Here is a 25,523-nt window from a genome sequence, read left to right as displayed (position 1 = left end):
GTTCTGAAAATGTCCTGATTATATTAACTTACTTCCCTTTCTAATGCATGTTCTGTGTTATGACTCTTACAAATATGTTAGAGTACACATGGAAATAGAAGGCATTTGCATCCCCAGGCATGTGAACTGTCTTAGGGTGGTTTTAGGCATTTTCATTTTGGCCCTGAAAGTAAGGCATGATGATATGTTATCGGATCTGTGTACTCTAATGTTTCAATGACCTTTCCCCTTTGGTTTGTTCACTTCATAGATTTTCTGGTCTTTTCTCTTAAATGTTTGTCTATCTTCCATTTCTGTATAGACAGTAGAATTTCAGAGGAAGAAAATGAGAAACCATTTTAGGTGTCTTTGCATGCTCTATCAATAACACTTTTCTTCCTTGATGTCAACAATATTTTCCCAAGGGTTCTCATTGCATTAAATGGAGTTATACTATTGGGTTGTAGTGAAGAAGGTGATCGTACTCCAATGGATATGAAAGATGGTAAATCCTCAGGCAAATTAGAGCAAACCCTGAACAGCCTGTGGAACTCACCCAAGTGCATGCTGCACTTAGCTCTTGTCTGGGCATCATATTGAAGGTGGCATGAGACTGCATAATAAATATTGCATAAGAGTGAATCAAAGAAGCAAAGATTCTTGATTTTCTTTTTTCATTATTCCCTTTCTTTTTTCTAGATGGGAACAGCTGCTTAGATTTCAATGGTGGTTGTACTCACGAGTGTGTTCAAGAGCCCTTTGGGGCTAAATGCCTATGTCCATTGGGATTCTTACTTGCCAATGATTCTAAGACCTGTGAAGACATAGATGAATGTGATATTCCAGGCTCTTGTAGCCAGCACTGTTACAATATGAGAGGTTCTTTCCGGTGCTCATGTGATACAGGCTACATGTTAGAAAGTGATGGGAGGACTTGCAAAGTTACAGGTAATTGCTGAACTAACCCTAGCCAGTTTATCGGCACATCCCAGAGCTTAAAATCAGATGGCACATGTAGGCATTTGACAATGATGATTAGGAGTTAGATCGACTTGAATCCTGGAAAGATTATGCAATCTCTTTAAACCTCAATTTTTTTGTGAGGATTAAATGGGGTAATACACATTAAAATCTTGGTGTATTTTGGAAAATAGAGGTTAAAACATATACAAGTCAATGATTTTTTGAGTATTTAAAATAGTACCAAATGGCTTTTATATAATTTAAAATGACTTCTATATTATATTGAAGCATCTTTATATAATGCTTAATTGAATTCAACCAATATTAATTCAATTTCTGCTATAAGCAAGTGATTTTTACTATGTATTAGGATATTGATTTGACCACTTTCAAAGTGACCAAATAGAGGAAGCTAAAACAAAAACAGGAAGTTTCTTTCTTTTACATGTAGTAGGAATCTGGACGTCAGACTGTCCAGGGCATGGGTCTGCTCTGTTATCCTCATCATGTGGCTTACATTAAGGGTTCCAGTGCTCCAGGTTTTAGCTTCTCTTAGAAAGTAGGAAAGGGAAAGAGAAAGTGGAAGGCAAGCAGCTTCCTTTTTAGAATGTGACCTGAAATTTGATTCGTAATTTCTACTCACATCCTATTGGTCAGAACTTAGTCATGTGGTCACTCCAAACTTCAGTGGAGGGAGAGAAATGTCTCTGGCTGGAGGGTCTGTGCCAAGCTAAAACTTGGCATGCTTTATTACTAAAAAGAAAAAGAAGAGAGGGGGTGTTGGGAGAATTAGAACTCTCTACCATAGCTGAGGGCCTCAGAAAACAGAAATATTTAAGACATGATTCCTGCTATCCAGAAGCCTACAATCTATTAAATAGTAAGGAAGATAAACAAAGTACAAAAATAAATACAGTAAAAGGAAGAATGTAAGCATAATTTACTCTAGACTAGTATTTAGAAACAAATTTAAATATAACCCAAGAAAGAGTCTATTTTAAGTACTCATGAAAACCAGCTAACTATTAAGGTTAAGAATGAAGTGATTAAAATCATTCTTATGGGGTTTCCTCCCCTCCCCACCAACTTACAGTTTGGAATTACACCTTCTTTCTGTTACAAAAAGTACTGAATCAAAAGTTTCACAGAATTTTTTTGTGTTTTCTCCTAGTATCATTGACATTTTTGCATTTTTTTCTTGAACAGCATCTGAGAGTCTGCTGTTACTTGTGGCAAGTCAGAACAAAATTATTGCCGACAGTGTCACCTCCCAGGTCCACAATATCTATTCACTGGTCGAGAATGGTTCTTACATTGTAGCTGTTGATTTTGATTCAATTAGTGGTCGTATCTTTTGGTCTGATGCAACTCAGGGTAAAACCTGGAGTGCGTTTCAAAATGGAACGGACAGAAGAGTGGTAAGTACATTTCTGTTGACCTTTGGCCTGGCTAGTTCCTCTGTCTTGGGTCTGTTTGCTGTTATTCACCAGTGAGAGAAGGCCCTACCTCATCTGGGTAGCTCTCATGGTACCTTCTGGGCCACATCACACCCAAGAGACTTGCATGTTCATAACTACGAATTTATGGCTGTTTTAGATAGGAGGGTGGCCTCTAAATGCAGATGTATGATTCTGAATTCCAGGTCAGGTGATGCAGAGACCTCACAATGTCTTTACGGTTCCTTTTGCAGTCTTTTCTTGTGGATGAGAGCAGAGGAAAAGGCAGGAAAGTTAAGGAGTTGCTTTTCTTAGCTTTAATTTAGTGATATTTCTCAATCCATTTCCCAGAATTTCAGTTTCTTGGCTCCTGATAGTTACATTTCCTTTGCCTCTTACAACTGTATTTTATAATTGTTGGTGCTTAATTAATAGAGATATTATTCTTTGCATGCAAACACTATAACGTTTTGTAATGTTGCCAACTAAGCAAATGGATAGAGCTTTTTCTTAATTGCAAAAACTTTTGATACCAAAACGAAACTATGCACTAACCCAACAATGAAGTTATCTTAGAATATTCAGTGTGACAAAATCTTGTATACTTTTCTCGGAAAACCCTACTGTTGATTTGGTGGTTAGCTACATGAGGGGACAAAATTTTCTAATCCCCACAAGTAATTATAGGACAAGTTAGATGGTTTAATCTAGATTTTTTTTTTTTTTTTTTTTTTTTACTAAATGATTCCACTTGTATTTGAAATATCAAAAAAACAAACTCAGAAGCAGAGGGTAGACTGGCCAGGAGCTGTGATGCATAGGTGTGATTAGAGTACAAAGTTTTAGATATACCACATAAATAAGTTCAGGAGGTCTAATTTACAGCAGAGTGCTTATAGCTGTGAATACTGTATTGCATACTTAAAATATAATAGGAGGGTGAATTTTATGTTAATTATTCTTTTTTTTTTTTTTTCTTTTTCTTTTATTGTAATTATTATTATTATTATTATTATTATACTTTAGGTTTTATGGTACATGTGCCCAATGTGCAGTAAGTTACATATGTATACATGTGCCGTGCTGGTGCACTGCACCCACCAACTCGTCATCTAGCATTAGGTATATCTCCCAATGTTATCCCTCCCCCCTCCCCCCAACCCACAACAGTCCCTGAAGTGTGATGTTCCCCTTCCTGTGTCCATGTGTTCTCATTGTTCAATTCCCACCTATGAGTGAGAATATGCGGTGTTTGGTTTTTTGTTCTTGCGATAGTTTACTGAGAATGATGATTTCCAATTTCATCCATGTCCCTACAAAGGACGTGAACTCATCATTTCTTATGGCTGCATAGTATTCCATGGTGTAGATGTGCCACATTTTCTTAATCCAGTCTATCATTGTTGGACATTTGGGTTGGTTCCAAGTCTTTGCTATTGTGAATAATGCGGCAATAAACATACGTGTGCATGTGTCTTTATAGCAGCATGATTTATAGTCCTTTGGGTATATACCCAGTAATGGGATGGCTGGGTCGAATGGAATTTCTAGTTCTAGATCCCTGAGGAATCGCCACACTGACTTCCACAAGGGTTGAACTAGTTTACAGTCCCACCAACAGTGTAAAAGTGTTCCTATTTCTCCACATCCTCTCCAGCACCTGTTGTTTCCTGACTTTTTAATGATCGCCATTCTAACTGGTGTGAGATGGTATCTCATTGTGGTTTTGATTTGCATTTCTCTGATGGCCAGTGATGGTGAGCATTTTTTCATGTGTCTTTTGGCTGCATAAATGTCTTCTTTTGAGAAGTGTCTGTTCATGTCCTTCGCCCACTTTTTGATGGGGTTGTTTGTTTTTTTCTTGTAAATTTGTTGGAGTTCATTGTAGATTCTGGATATTAGCCCTTTGTCAGATGAGTAGGTTGCGAAAATTTTCTCCCATTTTGTAGGTTGCCTGTTCACTCTGATGGTAGTTTCCTTTGCTGTGCAGAAGCTCTTTAGTTTAATTAGATCCCATTTGTCAATTTTGGCTTTTGTTGCCATTGCTTTTGGTGTTTTAGACATGAAGTCCTTGCCCATGCCTATGTCCTGAATGGTATTGCCTAGGTTTTCTTCTAGGGTTTTTATGGTTTTAGGTCTAACATTTAAGTCTTTAATCCATCTTGAATTGATTTTTGTATAAGGTGTAAGGAAGGGATCCAGTTTCAGCTTTCTACATATGGCTAGCCAGTTTTCCCAGCACCATTGATTAAATAGGGAATCCTTTCCCCATTTCTTGTTTTTCTCAGGTTTGTCAAAGATCAGATGGTTGTAGATATGTGGCATTATTTCTGACGGCTCTGTTCTGTTCCATTGATCTATATCTCTGTTTTGGTACCAGTACCATGCTGTTTTGGTTACTGTAGCCTTGTAGTATAGTTTGAAGTCAGGTAGCGTGATGCCTCCAGCTTTGTTCTTTTGGCTTAGGATTGACTTGGCGATGCGGGCTCTTTTTTGGTTCCATATGAACTTTAAAGTAGTTTTTTCCAATTCTGTGAAGAAAGTCATTGGTAGCTTGATGGGGATGGCATTGAATCTGTAAATTACCTTGGGAAGGATGGCCATTTTCATGATATTGATTCTTCCTACCCATGAGCATGTAATGTTCTTCCATTTGTTTGTATCCTCTTTTATTTCCTTGAGCAGTGGTTTGTAGTTCTCCTTGAAGAGGTCTTTCACATCCCTTGTAAGTTGGATTCCTAGGTATTTTATTCTCTTTGAAGCAATTGTGAATGGGAGTTCACTCATGATTTGGCTCTCTGTTTGTCTGTTATTGATGTATAAGAATGCTTGTGATTTTTGCACATTGATTTTGTATCCTGAGACTTTGCTGAAGTTGCTTATCAGCTTAAGGAGATTTTGGGCTGAGACAATGGGGTTTTCTAGATATACTATCATGTCATCTGCAAACAGGGACAATTTGACTTCCTCTTTTCCTAATTGAATACCCTTGATTTCCTTCTCCTGCCTAATTGCCCTGGCCAGAACTTCCAACACTATGTTGAATAGAAGTGGCGAGAGAGGGCATCCCTGTCTTGTGCCAGTTTTCAAAGGGAATGCTTTCAGTTTTTGCCCATTCAGTATGATATTGGCTGTGGGTTTGTCATAAATAGCTCTTATTATTTTGAGATACGTCCCATCAATTCCTAATTTATTGAGAGTTTTTAGCATGAAGGGTTGTTGAATTTTGTCAAAGGCCTTTTCTGCATCTATTGAGATAATCATGTGGTTTTTGTCTTTGGTTCTGTTTATATGCTGGATTACATTTATTGATTTGCGTATATTGAACCAGCCTTGCATCCCAGGGATGAAGCCCACTTGATCATGGTGGATAAGCTTTTTAATGTGCTGCTGGATTCTGTTTGCCAGTATTTTATTGAGGATTTTTGCATCAATGTTCATCAAGGATATTGGTCTAAAATTCTCTTTTTTTGTTGTGTCTCTGCCAGGCTTTGGTATCAGGATGATGCTGGCCTCATAAAATGAGTTAGGGAGGATTCCTTCTTTTTCTATTGATTGGAATAGTTTCAGAAGGAATGGTACCAGCTCCTCCTTGTACCTCTGGTAGAATTCGGCTGTGAACCCATCTGGTCCTGGACTTTTTTTGGTTGGTAAGCTATTGATTATTGCCATAATTTCAGCTCCTGTTATTGGTCTATTCAGAGATTGAACTTCTTCTTGGTTTAGTCTTGGGAGGGTGTATGTGTTGAGGAATTTATCCATTTCTTCTAGATTTTCTAGTTTATTTGCATAGAGGTGTTTGTAATATTCTCTGATGGTAGTTTGTATTTCTGTGGGATCAGTGGTGATATCCCCTTTATCATTTTTTATTGCATCTATTTGATTCTTCTCTCTTTTTTTCTTTATTAATCTTGCTAGCGGTCTATCAATTTTGTTGATCCTTTCAAAAAACCAGCTCCTGGATTCATTTATTTTTTGAAGGGTTTTTTGTGTCTCTATTTCCTTCAGTTCTGCTCTGATTTTAGTTATTTCTTGCCTTCTGCTAGCTTTTGAATGTGTTTGCTCTTGCTTTTCTAGTTCTTTTAATTGTGATGTTAGGGTGTCAATTTTGGATCTTTCCTGCTTTCTCTTGTGGGCATTTAGTGCTATAAATTTCCCTCTACACACTGCTTTGAATGCATCCCAGAGATTCTGGTATGTTGTGTCTTGGTTCTCGTTGGTTTCAAAGAACATCTTTATTTCTGCCTTCATTTCGTTATGTACCCAGTAGTCATTCAGGAGCAGGTTGTTCAGTTTCCACGTAGTTGAGCGGTTTTGAGTGAGATTCTTAATCCTGAGTTCTAGCTTGATTGCACTGTGATCTGAGAGACAGTTTGTTACAATTTCTGTTCTTTTACATTTATTGAGGAGAGCTTTACTTCCAAGGATATGGTCAATTTTGGAATAGGTGTGGTGTGGTGCTGAAAAAAATGTATATTCTGTTGATTTGGGGTGGAGAGTTCTGTAGATGTCTATTAGGTCTGCTTGGTGCAGAGCTGAGTTCAATTCCTGGGTATCCTTGTTGACTTTCTGTCTCGTTGATCTGTCTAATGTTGACAGTGGGGTGTTAAAGTCTCCCATTATTAATGTGTGGGAGTCTAAGTCTCTTTGTAGGTCACTCAGGACTTGCTTTATGAATCTGGGTGCTCCTGTATTGGGTGCATATATATTTAGGATAGTTAGCTCTTCTTGTTGAATTAATCCCTTTACCATTATGTAATGGCCTTCTTTGTCTCTTTTGATCTTTGTTGGTTTAAAGTCTGTTTTATCAGAGACTAGGATTGCAACCCCTGCCTTTTTTTGTTTTCCATTTGCTTGGTAGATCTTCCTCCATCCTTTTATTTTGAGCCTATGTGTGTCTCTGCACGTGAGATGGGTTTCCTGAATACAGCACACTGATGGGTCTTGAGTCTTTATCCAATTTGCCAGTCTGTGTCTTTTAATTGGACCATTTAGTCCATTTACATTTAAAGTTAATATTGTTATGTGTGAATTTGATCCTGTCATTATGATGTTAGCTCGATGTTTTGCTCGTTAGTTGATGCAGTCTCTTCCTAGTCTCAATGGTCTTTACATTTCGGTATGATTTTGCAGTGGCTGGTACCGGTTGTGCCTTTCCATGTTTAGCGCTTCCTTCAAGAGCTCTTTTAGGGCAGGCCTGGTGGTGACAAAATCTCTCAGCATTTGCTTGTCTGTAAAGTATTTTATTTCTCCTTCACTTATGAAGCTTAGTTTGGCAGGATATGAAATTCTGGGTTGAAAATTCTTTTCTTTAAGAATGTTGAATATTGGCCCCCACTCTCTTCTGGCTTGTAGGGTTTCTGCCGAGAGATCCGCTGTTAGTCTGATGGGCTTCCCTTTGATGGTAACCCGTCCTTTCTCTCTGGCTGCCCTTAACATTTTTTCCTTCATTTCAACTTTGGTGAATCTGACAATTATGTGTCTTGGAGTTGCTCTTCTCGAAGAGTATCTTTGTGGCGTTCTCTGTATTTCCTGAATCTGAATGTTGGCCTGCCTTGCTAGATTGGGGAAGTTCTCCTGGATAATATCCTGCAGAGTGTTTTCCAACTTGTTTCCATTCTCCCCATCACTTTCAGGTACACCAATCAGACGTAGATTTGGTCTTTTCACATAGTCCCACATTTCTTGGAGGCTTTGCTCGTTTCTTTTTATTCTTTTTTCTCTAAACTTCCCTTCTCGCTTCATTTCATTCATTTCATCTTCCAGGGCTGATACCCTTTCTTCCATTTGATCGCATCGGCTCCTGAGGCTTCTGCATTCTTCACGTAGTTCTCGAGCCTTGGTTTTCAGCTCCATCAGCTCCTTTAAGCACTTCTCTGTATTGGTTATTCTAGTTATACATTCTTCTAAATTTTTTTCAAATTTTTCAACTTCTTTGCCTTTGGATTGTATATCCTCCCGTAGCTCGGAGTAATTTGATCGTCTGAAGCCTTCTTCTCTCAGCTCGTCAAAGTCATTCTCCGTCCAGCTTTGTTCCGTTGCTGGTGAGGAACTGCGTTCCTTTGGAGGAGGAGAGGTACTCTGGTTTTTAGAGTTTCCAGTTTTTCTGCTCTGTTTTTTCCCCATCTTTGTGGTTTTATCTACTTTTGGTCTTTGATGATGGTGATGTACAGATGGGTTTTTGGTGTGGATGTCCTTTCTGTTAGTTTTCCTTCTAACAGACAGAACCCTCAGCTGCAGGTCTGTTGGAGTACCTGGCCGGCCGTGTGAGGTGTCAGTCTGCCCCTGCTGGGGGGTGCCTCCCAGTTAGGCTGCTCGGGGGTCAGGGGTCAGGGACCCACTTGAGGAGGCAGTCAGCCCGTTCTCAGATCTCCAGCTGCGTGCTGGGAGAACCACTGCTCTCCTCACAGCTGTCAGACAGGGACATTTAAGTCTGCAGAGGTTACTGCTGTCTTTTTGTTTGTCTGTGCCCTGCCCCCAGAGGTGGAGCCTACAGAGGCAGGCAGGCCTCCTTGAGCTGTGGTGGGCTCCACCCAGTTCAAGCTTCCAGGCTGCTTTGTTTACCTAAGCGAGCCTGGGCAATGGCGGGCGCCCCTCCCCCAGCCTCGCTGCCGACTTGCTGCTTGATCTCAAACTGCTGTGCTAGCAATCAGCGAGACTCCGTGGGCGTAGGACCCTCTGAGCCAGGTGCGGGCTATACTCTCCTGGGGCACCGTTTCCTAAGCCCGTCGGAAAAGCACAGTATTCGGGTGGGAGTGGCCCGATTTTCCAGGTGCCGTCTGTCACCTCTGGAAGGGGAACTCCCTGACCCCTTGCGCTTCCCGAGTGAGGCAATGCCTCGCCCCTGCTTCGGCTGGCGCACGGTGCACTCACCCACTGACCTGCGCCCACTGTCTGGCACTCCCTAGTGAGATGAACACGGTACCTCAGATGGAAATGCAGAAATCACGCGTCCTCTGCGTCGCTCGCGCTGGGAGCTGTAGACCGGAGCTGTTCCTATTCGGCCATCTTCTAGATTTTTATATAATAGCCGTGTTTGCATTCATTTATTTGCTCTAGAATTCACTCTTTATTCACTTTTGTCTTTAGGTATTTGACAGTAGCATCATCTTGACTGAAACTATTGCAATAGATTGGGTAGGTCGTAATCTTTACTGGACAGACTATGCTCTGGAAACAATTGAAGTCTCCAAAATTGATGGGAGCCACCGGACTGTGCTGATTAGTAAAAACCTAACAAATCCAAGAGGACTAGCATTAGATCCCAGAATGAAGTAAGACTTTTTTTTTTTAAATTATGTTGCCTCGACATGGTTATGATGAGGGAAAAACAACAATAACATGATGTAGCTGATATGCATGTTGTTGATATGGAAAATTTTAAATGATCCCTTGTTTAAACATGGTAGGTGTCCAACTGGATGTTGCTATCTCTCCTTCATCTGAATCATCCTTTTCATAAAGTACATAAGAGCAATTGATTGTTTACTTTATTTTAAGATCACATTGATTTATTAGCTTGGCAAAACAATTTTTGAAATGTCATATAATTAAAAATTAAGTTTCTAATTACTGCATGCAGTAATAGTCCATAGAGGGGCCAGTTTGATGTAACTTTGACAACTCATGATTATACAACAAAAAAGCTGGATTTTTCTGCTTCAGTTTTATGTTGTTTAGTAGAGCTCCCTTTTAAGTCATACAAGGAAGGCAGTTTTTGCCTGCTGATCCTGAAGGGAAGATAGAGAAATTCCCCCCGTGTGTTTGGAAATCTTTGAGGATTTCTTTCCCTGAATTTACTTATATTTTATAACTTAGATTCTTTTCTGCAGGATGGTAAATTAGGCATGTTCAATGTGATGTTGACTTCCTAGATATTGTAAAGTATTACACACCACTGAAATTTATGATGAATCCCTGCTGAAGAATAAATTGATTTCCTTATCTAAAAACATGACAGGGTAGACAAACAAGGACAGATGGGTTTTTCTAGATCAACTATTTGTGGATTATAAACAAACATGAATTGGCATTGAGACATTTCAATGTCATAATGTACTACGTTATGACATTATGTATTACATGTTGTATGAACATTATAAAAATACCCAGATGGGTTGTGATTGTGTTATGACAGTTTTGCTTTGTGACACTTAGAGAAAATAATAAACTCTGTGAATATATTCTGAACCAAAGATGATTTATTTTAAGCAGGGCATAAACAGGATGTTGTATTATTTAAAATGACAGTTATTTTTAATATTTAAATACGTCCCCTCCAATTGGTAACTCATTCCCTTTCCCAGTGAGCATCTACTGTTCTGGTCTGACTGGGGCCACCACCCTCGCATCGAGCGAGCCAGCATGGACGGCAGCATGCGCACTGTCATCGTCCAGGACAAGATCTTCTGGCCCTGCGGCTTAACTATTGACTACCCCAACAGACTGCTCTACTTCATGGACTCCTATCTTGATTACATGGACTTTTGTGATTATAGTGGACACCATCGGAGACAGGTGATAGCCAGTGATTTGGTAAGTTGGTGGTGAGGAAAACCAAATTAAAACTACAGTCGTGGATAGGTAGAAATCAGACGAGTATCAGAAAAGCTAAGAAATTAATTTTTGTGTCATAGACATTGTCAGGTCAATCCAGGAAATACCAGCAACAGTGAGAGGCAGTCTATCCCATATGACTAACCGGAAAATGAATATTTTCATTCCAGTTCATGGTCAGATTGTGCCATATCCAGGAAGGATTTTTATAGCTCGTGTGATTTAGTTGAGCTGTAGATGTGAATCTGTTGCTTCTATGCCTTTAAAAATTGTGTCAAGTGGCCGGGCGCGGTGGCTCACGCCTGTAATCCTAGCACTTTGGGAGGCCAAGGTGGGTGGATCATCTGAGGTCAGGAGTTTGAGACCAGCCTGGCCAACATGGTGAAACCTCATCTCTACTAAAAATACACAAATTAGCCAGTGTGGTAGCACACGCCTATAGTCTCAGCTACTCGGGAAGCTGAGACAGGAAAATTGCCTGAACCCGGGAGGCAGAGGTTGCAGTGAGCTGAGATTGCGTCACTGCACTCCAGCCTAGGTGACAGAGCGAGACTCCATCTAAAAAAAAAAAAAAATTTTTTTTCAAGCAAAAATTTATAACTTAACTTGGCCAGGCACATTGTCTCACATCTGTAATCCTAGCAGTTTGGGAGGCTGAGGTTGGTGGATCGCTTGAGCCCAGGAGTTCAAGACCAGCCTGGGTAACATGGCAAAACCCCATTTCTCCAAAAAAATACAAAAATTAGCTGGGCATGGTGGTGTGTGCCTATAGTCCCAACTACTTGGGAGGCTGAGGTGGGAGGATCGCCTGAATCCAGGGAGGTCAAGGCTGTAGTGAGCTGTGATTGTGCCATTGTACTCCAGCCTGGGTGACAGAGTGAGACCCTGTTTTCAAAAAAAAAAAAAAAAAAAATTAACTAGATTTATATTTCTCAGTCCTGTTCTTTACGTAATATTTTTTATTCAATAAATTCTATTGAATTTATTTTCACAAGTTAAATGGGAAAATAAAGAAAATAGATATTTTATCAAAGAGCTGTTGTTGACCCCCATTAAAAATAGGAATGCTTTTACACTGTTGGTGGGAGTGTAAATTAGTTCAACCATTGTGGAAGATAGTGTGGCAATTCCTCAGGGATCTAGTACCAGAAATACCATTTGACCCAGCAACCCCATTACTGGGTATATACCCAAAGGATTATAAATCATTCTACTATAAAGACACATGCACGCATATGTTATTGCAGCACTATTTACAATAGCAAAGTCTTGGAACTAACACAAATGCCCATTAATGATAGACATATACATCATGGAATACTAAGCAGCCATAAAAAAGAATGAGTTCATGTCCTTTGCAGGGATATGAATGAAGCTGGAAACTGTCATTTGCAGCAAACTAACACAAGAACAGAAAACCAAACACCGCATGTTGTCACTCATAAGTGAGTTGAACAATGAGAACACATGCACCCAGGGAGGGGAACATCACACGCACACAGGGAGGGGAACATCACACACCAGGGCCTTTCAGTGGGTGGGGGCAAGGGGAGGGAGAGCATTAAGACAAATATCTAATGCATGTGAGGGTTAAAACCTAGATGATGGGTTGATGGGTGCAGCAAACCACCATGGCACATGTACACCTATGTAACAAACCTGCACGGTCTGCACATGTATCCCAGAACTTAAAGTAAAATTTAAAAAAATAAATAAATAATAATTTTAAAAAGAGAAAAAATTGCCATTGTATAGTTGCTGTGACTTGAAGGAAAGATGCACCTAAACTATAACAGACTGATGTGAATCAGTGAGTGGCAGCACAATACCGTGGAAATAGCAGGCACAAGGGTGCTGGTGATGGAGTGAGGGCTGGGGCGTGGGAGTGGGAGATGAGGAGACTCTAAGCTCTCTAGTTCCATCTAACTTTTAACTAGTAGGTGATCCTGATATGTCACCTTGCTTTTTGTGCTTCAGTTTTGTTTTCATTTGTAAAATAGATGCCCAGTCTAATTACCAAGACAAACATAAAGAGTAAATGACATGTGGTATGTGAAAGGCTCTTGAATGGTTTAGTGGGATATAGGACGAATTGTGTATTTTTTGCCACTCTTTTGCACAATGACTTCCTTGTGTTTTTATTAAATAATGACTAAAGGAAACCGTCTTCTTGAGCAGATATTCTCTTTGACTCAGTGCACCTTGGCTTTGATTTTTGGATGAGGTCTCACTGTTCTCTTCTGCCTCACAGATTATACGGCATCCCTATGCCCTAACTCTCTTTGAAGACTCTGTGTACTGGACTGACCGTGCTACTCGTCGGGTTATGCGAGCCAACAAGTGGCATGGAGGGAATCAGTCAGTTGTAATGTATAATATTCAATGGCCCCTTGGGATTGTTGCAGTTCATCCTTCAAAACAACCAAATTGTGAGTGATACAGAGAAACATCCTGCCTAGGAGTAGCTTGGAAAATGCTGACCCTGGGAATGCTAAATGCACACTGTTACAGACCCATTTGTTTGGGCAATACATTTTCCTTTTCTCTTTACAAACCACCCCACTATATACTTTCCCCAGTCCTGACATTGCCATTACTTTTATTTACCATGGAAAATTCAAACCTAGGGTATAATAACAGCACATCTGGATTATATCATTTCAGCATTTGGCTGCTACCTCTGTGATCCTCACATGAGTCTCCATTTCCTCAGCTGACAAATGGAGTACAGACCAGATAGTGCTTTCAATCCTCTTACCGCTATCACTCTGATTGAAAGCAGCTTACTTTTAGGACTAGTTTATTATGGCACCACTGCCTTCTAGGTGCTCTGCTGTAGCCAGCACTAGTTGTCCTAAAGTGTATGGTATGGGTGGCTAGGTGAAAGATTTGGCGTCCGTACTATTCTTTCTGGTGGGAGAGGGAGATAAGTCACTTAATCTTCACTTAATCCTCTCTCCTCAAAACTCTCCAATTGTTTCTCACACCCTTCAGCATGTGGTCGCTGCTATTTCCCTGCTCTCTTATCCCACTCACTGTTGCCACATTGGACTTCATTATGGTCCAACAGCACAGCAGGCGACTCCCGCCTCTCAGCTTCTGCGCTAGCTCTTCCCTCTGCATGGAACATCTCTCTTCCAGATCTCTGCATGAGTTGCTTCACGTGCCATTTAGGATTCTAGCCAAATGTCACTTTCTCAGAGAGGCCCTCATTGACCACTCTGCCTAAAATAGCCACCCCCTCATAATTCTTTCGCTCTTTATCCTCATGTTCTGAAATCTCTCTCTCTCTCTCTCTCTCTCTGAGTTGTTTCTTTTTGCTCGAATATATACTCCGCTTTTATAGCGTCCCCAGTGCTTAGAATGGTGTTTGGTATACAGTGAATACCTACCATTTTTCTGGTGAATGAATGGATTAATAATCTATTAATAACATGGTATGTGTAATAAGAATATATAGGATCTAGGGAACATCCTGTGTGTGGGGACCACACAGAATCCTGATTTTCAAGGTGCAGAGACACACAGAGATATCATCAGTAGAAAAATAAAAGATTATTATCTAACCAAAATCTGGAAAACTCTAGGTAAACTACAAGGTCACACATCAAACACACAATTTTTTTTTTTTAATGCAAAAAGATCTCTTTTAGGTCAGGCAAGGAGACAGATTATTTGGTATCATATTTCTATTACGAGTTCCAGATTACTCAGTGGCTGCTTGTTCATAATGCAGTTATAGACTGGATTGATCTGTAACCTTGAGTCATTCTCCTCTCTCGTGTCTCTTATGAATTCTAAGTTGAAAGCCTAATGCTAGGGAAGTTGAAAGTGTGAGTAGTTCAGTGAAAACTAAACAAAAGAAAACAACAGGGTTAACAACGTACTTAAGCCTCCCAGTACTGGGGCCTCTGGAAGGACACTAAGAGCATGACTCTGTTTTGATTTTAATGTGGAGGTTTTCCACTTATTGGTGCTTTCTTCTCTTTCTCATGCAGCCGTGAATCCATGCGCTTTTTCCCGCTGCAGCCATCTCTGCCTGCTTTCCTCACAGGGGCCTCATTTTTACTCCTGTGTTTGTCCTTCAGGATGGAGTCTGTCTCCTGATCTCCTGAATTGCTTGAGAGGTATAGTATGCTCCTTATGTGTGCTCTGAAGATGGAGCTGGTCATAATTTGTGCCAAGCGTGGAAACTCTAAACCCAATTGCAACTGAACATGTGCTGTGTCCTTTGATTCCTCAGGTGTCTGCAGAATGATGTGTGTTGTATGGGGTGATGTCACTGTGTGCCTTGGTTGTAATATAGTTTCTGTATATGGAACTAATGTTATCTGTGCATGTAATTGAACAATCTGTAAGCTCATATTTTCTCTCACCTGGGTACAGTTAGACTTCTCTGACAAGCCACGATAATGGGAAGTTCCAAATTCTGCACCTAAGAAGTAAACATTCTCAACGTTTGTGTACAGCTTCATTTTTCATGTCCATTGTCTCTTTCTCCCTCTTTTTTTTTTCTTTTTTCTTTCTTTTTTTTTTTTTCTGAGACAGGGTCTTGCTCTGATGCCCAGACTATAGTGCAATGGCGTAATCATAGCTCACTGTAGCCTCCACTTTCTGGGCCCATGTGATTCTCCCACCTCAGCCTCCTGAGTAGATGAGACTATAGGCACATGCCACCACACCCGGCTAATTTTTGTATTTTTTGTAGAGACCGGGTTTTGCCATGTTGCCCAGGCTGGTCTCCAAGTTCTGCCCTCAGGCCATCCACTTGCCTTAGCCTCCCAAAGTGCTGGGATTACAGACATGAACCACTGCACCTGGCTCCATTGTCTCATTTTTATTCTTGTAACCAATAGTTAATGAGTGTTCTAGCCTGGGTCTTCTGACTCCAATTTCAGTACTATTACTATTACCATCTGATACTTTAAGAAGGAGAATTGTGTCTGTATGAGATATTACAAGTGACTATTTGAGCAATTTAATGTTTATCTCATCCTAGAGATATTTTATTGGGTCGATTGAAGAGTGTGTGGAGGATTATACCAAGCACTTAAGGGAGTAAGAAAAGAAGGAATAGTTGCAGCCAGTTCACAAAAGAGATTTCTTCTGGAGTGTGTACTTGTATATAATACACTTAAAAATATAATTCCTTATTGCTTAAAAATCTAAGAAGTTACTCTAAACCCAAGTTCCCTTTCATTTCTCAGTGAAGAGAAGTGAATGAATATATTTTGATACTGATGAAAATTGTTGTAGACAAATTCAACTTAAATGTTTAATGATCACATATTCCTAAATTAAGAGATAATAGAGTCCTAATCTAGAAGGAAATTTAGTTCTAATCTGGAATGGAAAATATATACTGAATTCAGGAAACTTTTAGTGTTTAGATATTATGCAGATGTAGGCTTACTGAAAATCAAATTCCATCGGCATGTAATATTGTGCAGTGATACTTTCATGATGAAAGATTTTAATTATTGGTAATTCTCACAGAGGGACTGGCATTTGCCATTTTTCCTCAGAGACTTATTATGTACCTAATCCTGGTTGACATTGTTTAATTTAGTGTGTCCCTAGAGTCTTTCAGGAGAAGATTAAACTGGGCTGTAGACATTTCGGATACAAAGCATTCTTTCAGCACACAAAGATTGTTAAATTGCACATTGGGGGTTGGTGTAATCAATATTACTCTCTGATGATGATTGATAAGTGTTAATTTTAAATAGTGCCTTTTGTTGTTTCACAAATAATTCCACTAGTGGTTTTCTCATGGGTTGACTTTACTGAAGTGGAACTTTTTTAGTGTTTCCCAGTAGGTTTCAGAGCACCAGCTGAGTAACTGATTGCCAATATATGTTAACTGAAAAAAGGTTTCCACATTTTTTTTTCCCAACAAGAAGTTTAGAAAACTTGTTAACATTTATAGGTGTAAACATTTTACTTGATTTGATTGTTGAATAGCTTTTAAACTAGTGTTTACTAAGTGGCTGGAATGTATGTAGAAGTGCTTCTGTGATGTTGTTAAGTACAAGAAGCAGATACTGCACAATATTGGCCTTGTAAAAACATGCATTAAAAAAGTCTGGAAGCAAAAACACACAAGTGCCAATAGTGGTTACAGTTGGATAGGGGAATTATGAGATGGTTCTATTTATTTCTAATTTTATGTTATAATGAGTGCTTTCTCTGTATGAGACTTTTTAAATTCTTTAGAAAATATATTCCCCACAATGCCAAAACCAAATAAACAAACAAAACTCAAGCCAAACATCACCTCAGCACCCCTAAATTTACTCCAAATACAAATAGACTTCTGACTCAGTCTCAGGGGCACAAGGCACTTGCTTCAGTGATTTTGTGCAAGATAAGAGAACACTCCTTGTCCTTGCTCCAGGGAAGGCTGCAGTGCTGATCAGCTTGTGCAGGGTATGACTTAAGGAGGACCTAGGTTTGGGGGTCATATATATTGTCGTTCAATTAGAACATTGAGTTCTCATTCCTGACTATAGTGTCTTCATGATTCTGCTGACACTAACATTAGTGGGATTATGACATGGAAAATAGAAAAGAAAAGATGATCTTTAACTTCAAAAGACAGAGACACATTGATCTACTTAACTGTCACCACCTCTTGAACTCCTTTCCATCCAACCCTAGATGATTCTGTGCCTACCCCTTCACGCCATTGTCATAATTAATTGTAAGGGCTCATATACTTGGTCTTGCCCTCTAGATACTACGTTCCTTGAGGATAAAGCCTCTACCTGGTCTGTAGATGTATGCTTATTGCCTGTGGCACTTCGTGGTACATGGAGGCACCCAGTAAATGTTGAGTGAATGACAAGCTCTCCAATATCCATTTTTGTTACTTCCCCAGTCCTCTGATTTTTACCCGTTTGCTCCTTAGAAATGTGTGCAGTGTTGTGAAGTCACTTCTTTTTGTTTTCCCATATAGCACTTTTCAGGCATCTCCCTGTGCCACCTGTTGTCTTACTGGCCACTTCCTTTCTATTACTCCCCTGGCATCATCCCCCACCATGACGCTCACAGTTTCAGCCGGCGCAGCATTACAGGAGATCCTGTTCTCTGGTCCATTGCCTGCAAATGTTCATTGGTGGTAAACATTCTCAGTACATCAGCAGTTGTCAGATAAAGGGCTTGAGACATGATTCCCAGGAAGGAGTAGAAGCAGGTGGTGATTAAGGGAAGAGCACCATGGAAGAGTCAAGAAGGCCCATGCATAATGGATGAGATATGCAAAGTTTTTAGGCCCTAAACAGTGCTTTGGTTGAGAATTATTCCAATTAAGCAAAGGGAGATGACCCATTCAAAAGGGCAGCATCAGATCTTAAGTGAGTGAGTAAAAATTTAAAGTCTCCCTTAAAACTGGGACAGAGATAGTTTCTACTGAGCCAGTGAACGTTAATAACAGATAATCAATAAATAATTAAATATCATCTCAATATAATTTATTGGTACAGCTGAAACTCATAATCTAGCATTTTTATTTATTTATTTATTTATTTATTTTTACTATTGCAGTTAAACCAAATGAAATGAGTGGTAATTTGATACTCAAGAAATAGTACCTGGCCTGCGGTATTTGCAGTGTAGTGATGAAAAACGTAGATTTTGGAGTCCAGGAGTCCTGGTTGTGTGACCTTGTTTAAATTGCTTGATTTCTTTGTGTCTTATTTGCAAATTGAGGGAGGACCTATCTAACAAACAAGATTAGGAAACTTGAAGGAGATAAATTAAGGGAAATACTTACCTGATGCATGCAGTATGGCACATATTCTCAATCAATGAGAGGCGATTTTTATTGCAATTGCAGTTTTTCAGAAGAGAGGCAATGTGGAGCAGCTGAGAGAAGAAGGGGTTGGAAGTGAATGAGCCAGGGTCCATCTCCTATTACCGTTTCCTGCAGAAGTCACAGAGCTCCTGCAAATCTCATTTGCTCCAGCTGAAAACAACTTTGCAGGCTTGTTGTGGAAGACTCCACATTGTAGTACTTGAAAAATGTAAAGCATTAATAGTTGTGAAATTTACATTAGATTAAATTTAAATTTGTCCTAGGTTAATAAAGACTGGGTTATTTCTCAGTAATAGAAATAATAGGAACAAGGAAAAGCTAATGAGTTGTGAAAATAAATAAACAAAAAATGACCAAGTCATCCTGCTGAAGATGGAAAGCTTCCTGGATTATAAAAATAATGAAAACATCATTTTTAGCTTATGAAAGTTGTGTAATGATTAATCATTTCATACTTTGTCTTAATATGTGATATATCTTATACATATATCTTAACCCAGAACTTAGATTCAAAAGTTTTCCTTTTCTCAGAGAGGAATTTTAAAACCCCACTCTTGATGGGGATCAGGATAAAGATTAAATTATTTTTGAAAAAGGAACTTTTATTATCTATTAAGGAGATAAGTGAACTGATAGTTTAAGATATTATGGGAATGTTTAAATTACAATGTGCAGACAGTTTTGAGAACTTTGGAAGATACTGTTTACTTATTCACTTATACATTCATCCATTAATGCAGTCATGTGGTCATCCATTTACTTAGCAAACATTTATTGGGCAACTATTTTATGCCAGGCTCTGAGTACCACGCCCTGGGACAAAATAACGAGCAAATCAGACACAGTCATTGACCTTTGGGAGTTAAAATCTTATAGGGAAGACAGACGCTAGTCAAGTAACAACTGATAGGATTATACATTGGATTTATTTATTAGTTAAAATCTCGATAAATACTAGGCAACACTTTGTAGTGTTGTTTAATTTTGGAACATTCTTAAAACTAGTAAGCTGCCTTTCACAAGAATAGTCTAAATGATTTTTTTCACTTTTTTTTTTCAAAACTCAACTCTCCTTTCCCTGAGATCAGTGCGAGTGAGGTTTGTCTGTGTATAGAAGTGGAAGAACTTCCTGTCTGTGAGGTTTAGCAAACATGGGTGGTTTATCAGTGTAAGTAAGGACTTAATGAAGAGTAAGATAAATACCAACCTGCCTTGAAAAAGTCCAGACAGCGTTGTATGTGGGGTTGGAGGTCTTGTGGTCCAGCAGCCCACTGAAACCCTGGGAAAGGCACATGCTTGTCTGATGAAGTACATTATATTTATTGCTGCAATGCTGCAATGTCATTTTAGCCCATATGATGGTAACAGGCTATTGCCTTCCATTACTCTAAATGTCTGGGAATAGTGGGATATGATTTTGACTGATATTCTTCTATTTTCACAGATGATCAACCTTTCTTAATAACTGTAAGGCAACATATAATTTTTGGAATCTCCCTTAATCCTGACGTGAAGAGCAATGATGCTATGGTCCCCATAGCAGGGATACAGAATGGTTTAGATGTTGAATTTGATGACACTGAGCAATACATCTATTGGGTTGAAAATCCAGTAAGTTTTGAATAACATTCAAAGTATATAATTTATTCTTGAGGAGCCTGCCTGCACTGATGTTTTCTTATAAGCAAACTTTTGTCATGTGGGTAAAAGGGAAACAATGTGGAAATAAATTTATCCTTAAGTTTTTTGATTCAATGAGGGGTATAAATGTGAGCTTGGCCTGGAGCAAAAATCATAACACTCTTTAGCTTTAGAATAAGAAACAAATTTAAGCTATTGTGTATTATTTACTCATTCAGCAAGTATTTTCTAGAAGTGCCTATGATTTGCCCTGCACTGAATTACCTGCTTCTAACCACAGAATACGTGCCAAGAAGCAGCAGTCACAATGCTTGCCCCTAGAGGAGTCTTAAGCTAGTAGAAAATATTCGACGAATATAAAAATGATCAAAACTCAAGACAAAAGTAGTAGTTCCCTAAGGGAATTTAGTAAAAGCATTTGATGTGGTGCTGGGGCCTTCCTTTAGAATCCTTTAGAATCTTTGCCTCTAGGGTAAGAATGAACATTTCTCCAGTTCTCTTCCTCATAGGTCATTTTCTTCAGGCTTCAGGGAAAAAACCTGTAAGAATAGGGAAAGGGCAAAGAGACTATAAAGGAGGAAGAGAAGAAAGATCTTTGTGTTTCATGTTTGTCACCCATATACAAAATATACTCCTGGCCTTCTGATCCACATCTGTGACTTGGGTTTTTCTTATGACTCGTATGCTTGTGGTAGTTAAGAACTATCTCTGTAGCCAGTACTTGAGATAGCCTGAATGGTAAGCCTTGTGTATTCCTGTGACACACTGAAAAATCATTTGAAGCCTACCCAATGGTGCTGAACCTTTGTTTGCCCTTCCTCTGAGTGTAAGGAGTGTTCAAGAAATACAGCAGCTGGCAGTAGCCACAGTGAAGAAAGGGTTCTTTTGCAGGAGCCATGGCCTTGGAACCGCTCACCTCCCCTTGTCTTTCTTTCCAGGGTGAAATTCACAGAGTGAAGACAGATGGCACCAACAGGACAGTATTTGCTTCTATATCTATGGTGGGGCCTTCTATGAACCTGGCCTTAGATTGGATTTCAAGAAACCTTTATTCTACCAATCCTAGAACTCAGTCAATCGAGGTAATGATTCCATAATACTACTTACACAAACATTGGATTTAGATTGATGTAAACTCTAGTCTCAGGAATAGATCTCATATGGATTTTGGAATCATTTTTAAGCAAAAAGAAAAAGGGAAAAGATATTAGTGTTAACTATCAAAGTCTCTGAAGTGAAAGAGGAAAACCACCTTAAAAAATTCTTTTTTTTTTTTTTAGGCAAAGTCTCACTCTGTCGCCCAGGCTGGAGTGCAGTGGCAAGACCTTGGCTCACTGCAACCTCTGGCTCCTGGGTTCAAGCAATTCTCCTGTCTCAGCCACCCAAGCAGCTGGGATTACAGGCGTGCACCACCATGCCTGGTTAATTTTTTGTATTTTTAGTAGAGACGGGGTTTCACCATGTTGGCCAGGCTGGTCTTGAACGCCTGACCTCAAGTGATCCACCCGCCTCGACCTCCCAAAGTGTTGGGATTATAGGCATGAGCCACCACGCCTGGCTGGCAAAAATAAATTATTTGAGCTTTCTATTGCTCTATTTTGTTTCCTCCTAATTATCAATAGTACCTTGTTGCTGTAAAAGTATTTTAGGTAATTTACAAAATAATATATAAGAAGATAAATAAAAGTTGCATAAGGAATTCAACATAAAGGGAACATTATGGTAAGCAGGGAATTTTTACTATGTTTCCTCATCTAATCTTCAATGCTATTTCAGTTCTCAACCAAATTTATAGTTTGCCTCTGTTCTTAGATGGAAATCTTTCTATGGCTCCAGTACAGTTTTTCTAACAGCAACACAGAAAGCAGAAACTTGATTCTAATTCCTTTGATACTCTCTTCTTCAAGATAAGTGTTCTTTTTACTCTAATTCCCAGAAGAAATTCTAGATGAGGCGCAGGTATGAAATCACATGAAGTAAGTCAGAGGTAACTTGACTAGTGTTGGTTTGCTCCACTCTGAGAGAAGGGTAAAACATGGAAGGGATTATTAATTCATAATAATTTTGAAAGTGAAACTTCCCAAAGCAAGGAGAAGGTTTTGGAGGGGGATAGTTAGCAGAGCCCTGACATTCCACTGCTTTAGGTGGGGACCAGCTGGCAAGACGATTTTTCTTTGGAGCATTCAGAAAGATACTGAAGATGAACAAGGCGCACAGCAGCCTGGTGGCTAATTTAGAGCACGTATCTATACTAAAAAGCACTCTCTGTAGACAAAGAACACAGCCTATGTAGAGTTCGGTACTATCTGAGGTTTCATGCATCCATTGGTGATCTTGGAATGTATCCCCCATGGATGAGTGCGGACGACTGTTTTTATTTCTGCCAAATGAAGAAATAGGGAAAAGGTGTCCCAGGCAGAGAAAAGAGCTCTCACTGGAACAGCGCTTGAGTTTACAAAGACCTTTCACTAGCATCTAATTTAATCCTCGCAACATTCCTGAGGGCAGGCAGGTCTGGTAGTCATTTGTGATGAGAGGAAAATTTGCGGTGTGCACAAATATCTCAAGCCAGGTAGAATCATCAGGTGTTAACATGAAGGGCCCCTTGGAGACTCCTCTGGTTCAAGCTCTTTTTTTATTTTTATTTTTTACCTCAGAAATCAAGGCCCACAGAAGCTAAGAAGTTGTCTTAAATGGTCAGCTTCGCTGCTCTAATTCCTGAGCAGTATTCTCTCTTTGCACTTTTATAAACTACAACTCTGGCAATCCAGACTGGTTTAACCCTCTTTGACAGTGGCAGAAAATATTTTTCATGATTTCAACTAAAACTATCATCCTCCAAATTAAACATAGGCAACATCTACTGCCTAAGAACCTTACTACCAAACTCATATCTCTCTAGAGTCCACCCAGTGCAAAGCTGTCTTAATTCCAAATGACAATTAATATGCTCTTATTTTATCTCTTGGTCTCTTGACTAGTAAATGGGGTTCTTTTCTTTTAAACTGATAGTTTTCCAAAAGCAGGGAACATGTCTTTCCCATTAGTGTTAGGTGCAATGCAGTAGCAGCCAGTTGGAGAATAACTGAGCATGCATGTGTGTATGGATTGGTAAGGCCACTTTAACCACATGAACCAAAAGTTTCTAATTATGCCCCAATGCAGTGTGGTACAGAGGAAGGATATTTTGATTTGGAGTCCAAAGACCTGGCTTTGAGTCTGGGTTGCTTGCTCATTTTATTCATTCATTTAATGAGCTAGGAAATGCTTTCTATGGATCAGTTGGTCCTGGATATTCTAAGATGAATAAACTTTTTTTTTTTGTCTTTAAGTAGCTCACATATCTGTGAGATAGATTCATAAACAAATACCTGTGCCCCAGTGTTGTAACTGTGATAAAGCCAGTGAATATAAAGTGCTAGTGATTGGAGGCAGAGGTATAAGTGAGGGGAGAGAGCATGCAGACTTCCCATTCATGGTTACTTGTGAGCTGAGTCTTGAAAGATGACTAATACATCCTTCCTTATCCGAGGATTTCACTTTCTGAGGTTTCAGTTACCTGCAGTGGCCTCAGAATAGGTGAGTACAGCACAATAAGATGTTTAAAAGGAGAGAGAGAGAGACCATATTCACATAATTGTTATTACAGTATATTGTTATAGTTGTTCTATTTTTGGATTATTGTTAATCTCTTACCGTGTCTAATTTATAAATTAAACTTTATCATAGGTGTGTATGTGTAGGAAAAAACATAGTATATATAGCGTTCAGTACTATCTGAGGTTTCAGGCATCCATTGGTGATCTTGGAATTTGTCCCCCATGGATGAGGGGGATGACTGTTTTTATTTCTGCCAAATGAAGACATAGGGAAAAGGTGTCCCAGGCAGAGAAAAACAGTTGAATAAAGACCCTGAAACATGGAAATGCATTTTATGACTGGGGACAACACCACATTTTCTCCACTTATGAGCTATTCGACCTTGGACAAATTACTTAACTTCTCTGAGCCTGTTTTCTCATCTGTACAGTGGAGTTTATGGCTGAGTAAGTAAAAGTGCTTCATAACACTGAGGTATCCTGTAAATACAGAGCGCTGTTTCCCTCAAATGATCAATATTTTTAGAAGATCCATGAAAGACCTATGAGAATAATGATCCAAGGGCAAATTGCCCTTTTAATGGTTTTACTGGTGTTTCCCCTTAGGTCATTTAAATTGTAAGTAAGTCTTCCAAGTGATTGTTGGATTAATTAAGAAAATAGGAATCGTATTCACTTTCTGTTTACCTGTATAATATTCCTTCCTGCCTAAGAGTAGTTCGTGTTTAACTCCAACTCGAAAATAAGAGAAACAGTGAAGAAACTGTTATCCACTAGGGGTAGCTGTGTTCCCATCCACTAAAAGAAATTTTATAGCTGAATTGTAAAGCCTACAGAATGGCCGTGTGAGAGAGAGCTCTATATATTCCAGAAAACAAGAAAAGGAACTTTGAACCAAAGAGATCCTTAGTCTTAGGAAAAGGAGAGAGACTGTAGCAGAAAGAGGCAAACTGAGAAAAGAAAAATTACCTTAGTCCAAGCAGGAGTGAAAGATACCAGACAATAGACAGAGAAAAAAAATTTAGAGAAAAGAATGAGGGAAAGAAGAAGGATATGTGTGTATGCGTGTATGTGTGCGTGTGAATGCATGCGCACACGTGCACACGCATGCGTGAGAGACAGAGAAACACAAATAATCTATCTGTATTGAAAAGCAGTTTTATAGAAAAACCTTAATGCAAAAATCAACAGACATTTTCTAATTTCTTACTAATTGTCTCTTAGACTGTCTTAGGTACGTATTAAAATAGCTTCATTGCTGTAAGAAACTTCTTTCTAGTCCAATAAACCATATTTCTATGTGCTGTATCAGGGCCCTGTTAACACTGTGATTATAACAGTAATAATCACAGACAGCCTTGGGAAAGCCACTAAACCTCTCTAGGCCTCTTTTTCTTCATCTGTATTGAGAAAAATAATGGGATCTACCTCACAGAATTGTTTGTGAGGATCAAATACAATAATGCTTGCTCTAATACCTCATACATAGTAAGTGACCAACAGATGGACCAATTAAACAATAGAAGTTTATTG

The 25,523-nt window shown here is 39.2% G+C and overlaps 1 protein-coding gene across 3 annotated transcripts in view; it reads left to right on the top strand.

Annotated features, from left to right (window-relative positions):
* Window positions 1-25,523, top strand: part of LRP2 (LDL receptor related protein 2) — a 232,305-nt gene that overhangs the window by 112,609 nt on the left and 94,173 nt on the right. For all 3 annotated transcript variants that reach the window (XM_024243330.3, XM_054549456.2, XM_054549457.2), the window contains 8 exons: window positions 679-927; window positions 2,149-2,360; window positions 9,468-9,652; window positions 10,685-10,913; window positions 13,186-13,363; window positions 14,933-15,061; window positions 20,195-20,361; window positions 21,330-21,473. In XM_024243330.3, the coding sequence (XP_024099098.3) occupies window positions 679-927; window positions 2,149-2,360; window positions 9,468-9,652; window positions 10,685-10,913; window positions 13,186-13,363; window positions 14,933-15,061; window positions 20,195-20,361; window positions 21,330-21,473 (1,493 nt within the window). The remainder of the gene's footprint in view (window positions 1-678; window positions 928-2,148; window positions 2,361-9,467; window positions 9,653-10,684; window positions 10,914-13,185; window positions 13,364-14,932; window positions 15,062-20,194; window positions 20,362-21,329; window positions 21,474-25,523) is intronic.

This window comes from Pongo abelii, chromosome 11, assembly GCF_028885655.2.
Source record: "Pongo abelii isolate AG06213 chromosome 11, NHGRI_mPonAbe1-v2.0_pri, whole genome shotgun sequence".
Lineage (NCBI taxonomy): Eukaryota > Metazoa > Chordata > Mammalia > Primates > Hominidae > Pongo > Pongo abelii.
The sequence above is the reverse complement of the archived record's forward strand: the minus strand, read 5'-3'. Positions and strand labels throughout refer to the sequence as shown.